The following is a 2932-nucleotide window of genomic DNA, read 5'->3' as shown; positions in this document are numbered from 1 at the left end:
AACGAAATTGAAAAGCGATCTTGTTAAGCATGTCTGGTTTATTCGGCATATTTGCTCAGAGAGAGAGAGAGAGAGAGAGAGAAGTACGAATGGTAAAACTGGTAGATTACAGATTAGCATAACGTCGATAAGTAAGAATTGTAGAATATCATAATTTTACTAAAATAAAATTTAAATTAATTTGTGATACAATCAGAAACATACTCCCCCATTCGAGGGGTTGACTTTGACATTGTAATCATGAAATCACCTCGGCGAAGAGTGCCTGTACCAGTTTTTACGGTTGTTGGTCTAGCAACGCTGTCTTTTCCGGGATGCAGTTCTGATATTCTTCCTAGTTTCCATCTTAGCGGAGGCAGATTTTCATCTTTGATTAGAACTAATTGATTTTCCTTCAATGGTTCTGCTGGTTTAGTCCATTTATTTCGTTGCTGCAATTCGGAAATGTAGTCTTTACTCCATTGTATCCCAAAATGCTGTTGAATCTTCTGAATTAACTGCCAGCGGGATAATCTCGAGTCAGGAATATCGGCTAGATTGGTATCAGCAACAGTACACAAAGGTGGACCTATTAAAAAGTTATCTACTTAAAGTTAATAGTATATATAAATTATAGGTTCTTCTTGACTTGGAGAAGCGCTCTTGGATATTATGAAACAAAGTAAATAAGCCTTTTGTAAATAATTCTCACCAGGTGAAAGAGGTAGGAAGAAAACACTGTGCTAATAGTATTTTATGTTAAAAATATAAAATCAGATACACGATAAAAATAAAGAAGTTGGTTTTGTAATAATGAAGAAAATTGTTATTTTTTATAATGCGCTCTTGGATTGTTTATTTCAGTGAAAATAATTATAATTGTTTATACGTTTTGATATCGGTTAAGATTTAAAAAAAGTAAGCTAATAATTTAGAAACGTGAAACTACAGGAAAGCGATTAATAGGCCAGTCAACGAAGGATTTTAAATGGAAATAATTTATAACAATGAACTTAGTTGTCAGGAAGTTTCCTTAGGGGGTCTTGAAACACCTCCCAAAATTCAGTAAATTGGGAGGGGGGGGGCGCTCGAGCCGCCATATTCCAATATGGCGGATGATTTTATGTTTTTAGATTTTCCTTGGAAACGGCTGTTTATAGAGCAAAAATAGTTATTTAATAAAATACTCTAAATTTTCTTCTGAATAAAAAAGGTTATGTAGAATATTGCCATAAAGTGAATAGTTTGCCCGAAAAATTGAAAAGATTGAACATTTTTGGAAGTTCATTATACTTGCATTTATGAGCGATTGCCTCAGTGAAAACGAGTGCAGTTTATTGTTTCGATCTTGGCTGAAGGTAAGCTACCGTGCAATATCGATAATTTCGTTGTAGCTATATTATTTATTTAATACTGAAAATTATTTTGATCATTTTCAACGCCTAATTTGAAGAAGTTGCTTTCATTTCTCTAAGTAGGGACTTTGTTATTTACCTTTCCTTATATCTTAACAATGCACCTGCAAATTTTCGAAATTTTAAATTAATTTTTTGATATTAAAAACCACCTCTTTTTGAACCTGTGTCAAAACTCTCGGTAAATCCGAGTTGAGCCGGGGGGGGGGGGGTGAAGTAATAACGATTTGTTTACTGCAGGCCCACTTTTTTCTTCAAACGGTAGAAAACATAATGCACCCATCGTAAATAATCTCAACTCCTTCCATATGCCTGGGACCCTTCAAACTGCATTTCCCAGGGCATGAAGCGACCACGGTCAAGTGGCCACAGGCGACTATCGGCGTCCCTCTTCCACCAAAGCAAATACGCTAGGGCAAGCGAGAGTGTAACGGGCTTGTTAGTACAGTCAAGCACAGTCATTTATATTTTTGTAAGAGAACCTTTTTTCTCCCGCTAACATTTCACGTCTATTAAACGCGTTTTTTGCATAAAAAAAAATCATATAATTACTGATTTTTTCATGAAGCATTCCAAAGGTGCTCCAATGATCGTATCAAAATTCAGTAATGATCGGATTAAAAGTAAGCTTATAATCAAGCTTTACAGTTAACAAATAAATCAAACGAATTTTGAACTAGTTCCATTTTCAACTTCAAACTTCAATATATAACTAGAGGGAACCAGACAATGACAGAGTTATTGACAAAATAAAAGAGACAGATTATGAGTTAGCGGGGTGAGTTATCTCTCTCGCGCAGCGATCTGATTGGCTGTTTACCGCTCCCCTTTAAATGAAGGTTAAATAGTTCACATGTATGCGCAAGTGAGGGACGCGCCAAAGCCTATGTGGAGGGGGGAGTTGGAACCAGCGGTAGAAGGCGCGATGTATTTAAATGGCAACAAACATGACAAACACTAAGCATATCGAAGGTACCGAAGCGTGAACCTATAGCAAATTTCAATAACTATACAGTATCTGCTGTTGGAACGAAAGTATCGCTCTCTCCGAAGCGCAAAGCTGTAGAAAATTTTGATATAGTATCTTGATTTGGAATGGATGTGTCTCTCTCTTCTCGCTCGACCGATCCGCAGTCAACTGCCCGATTGGCGCGTCCCTTATGCGCAAGTGAAGAGCTATTTATGGAGCAAAATTAAAAAGACCAATCATGTTGCCGTGCGAGAGAGATCTTATCCCGCAGCCCCAGTCAGTGGTGGCAGAACGCGGATATCTCTGGCATGCGCGGTAGTTATTCCTGTGTATTTTTAGGTTACGTAAGGCCATGTGTCAGTTTAAAAATACACAAGAATCAATACTGTAAATGCTCGAGATATCCGCGTTTGCTAACAATATAACTTTTTATCTTGAATAATTCGTACCTTAAGGGCATGTGACAAGCTAAATACCTATATTACCGACCTCACTTTTTCCGTTCACTGAATGTTTTTTTGAACCTAAGAACTTTTTTTGTAAATAAAATATCGAGCTGAAACTTTGG

General features: G+C 36.8%; 1 protein-coding gene across 1 annotated transcript in view; it reads right to left on the bottom strand.

Annotated features, from left to right (window-relative positions):
• Positions 1–106: 106 nt before the first annotated feature.
• The window catches only part of LOC117182326, a 60215-nt gene continuing 57389 nt past the window's right edge, over positions 107–2932 (bottom strand). The window contains exon 3 of the mRNA XM_033375485.1: positions 107–568. Coding sequence (XP_033231376.1) covers positions 177–568 — 392 coding nt within the window. The 3' untranslated portion in view covers positions 107–176. The remainder of the gene's footprint in view (positions 569–2932) is intronic.

This window comes from Belonocnema kinseyi, chromosome 10 (assembly GCF_010883055.1).
Source record: "Belonocnema kinseyi isolate 2016_QV_RU_SX_M_011 chromosome 10, B_treatae_v1, whole genome shotgun sequence".
Taxonomy (NCBI): Eukaryota; Metazoa; Arthropoda; class Insecta; order Hymenoptera; family Cynipidae; genus Belonocnema; species Belonocnema kinseyi.
Note: the sequence above shows the minus strand (reverse complement) of the source record. Positions and strands in the feature narration are given on the sequence as shown.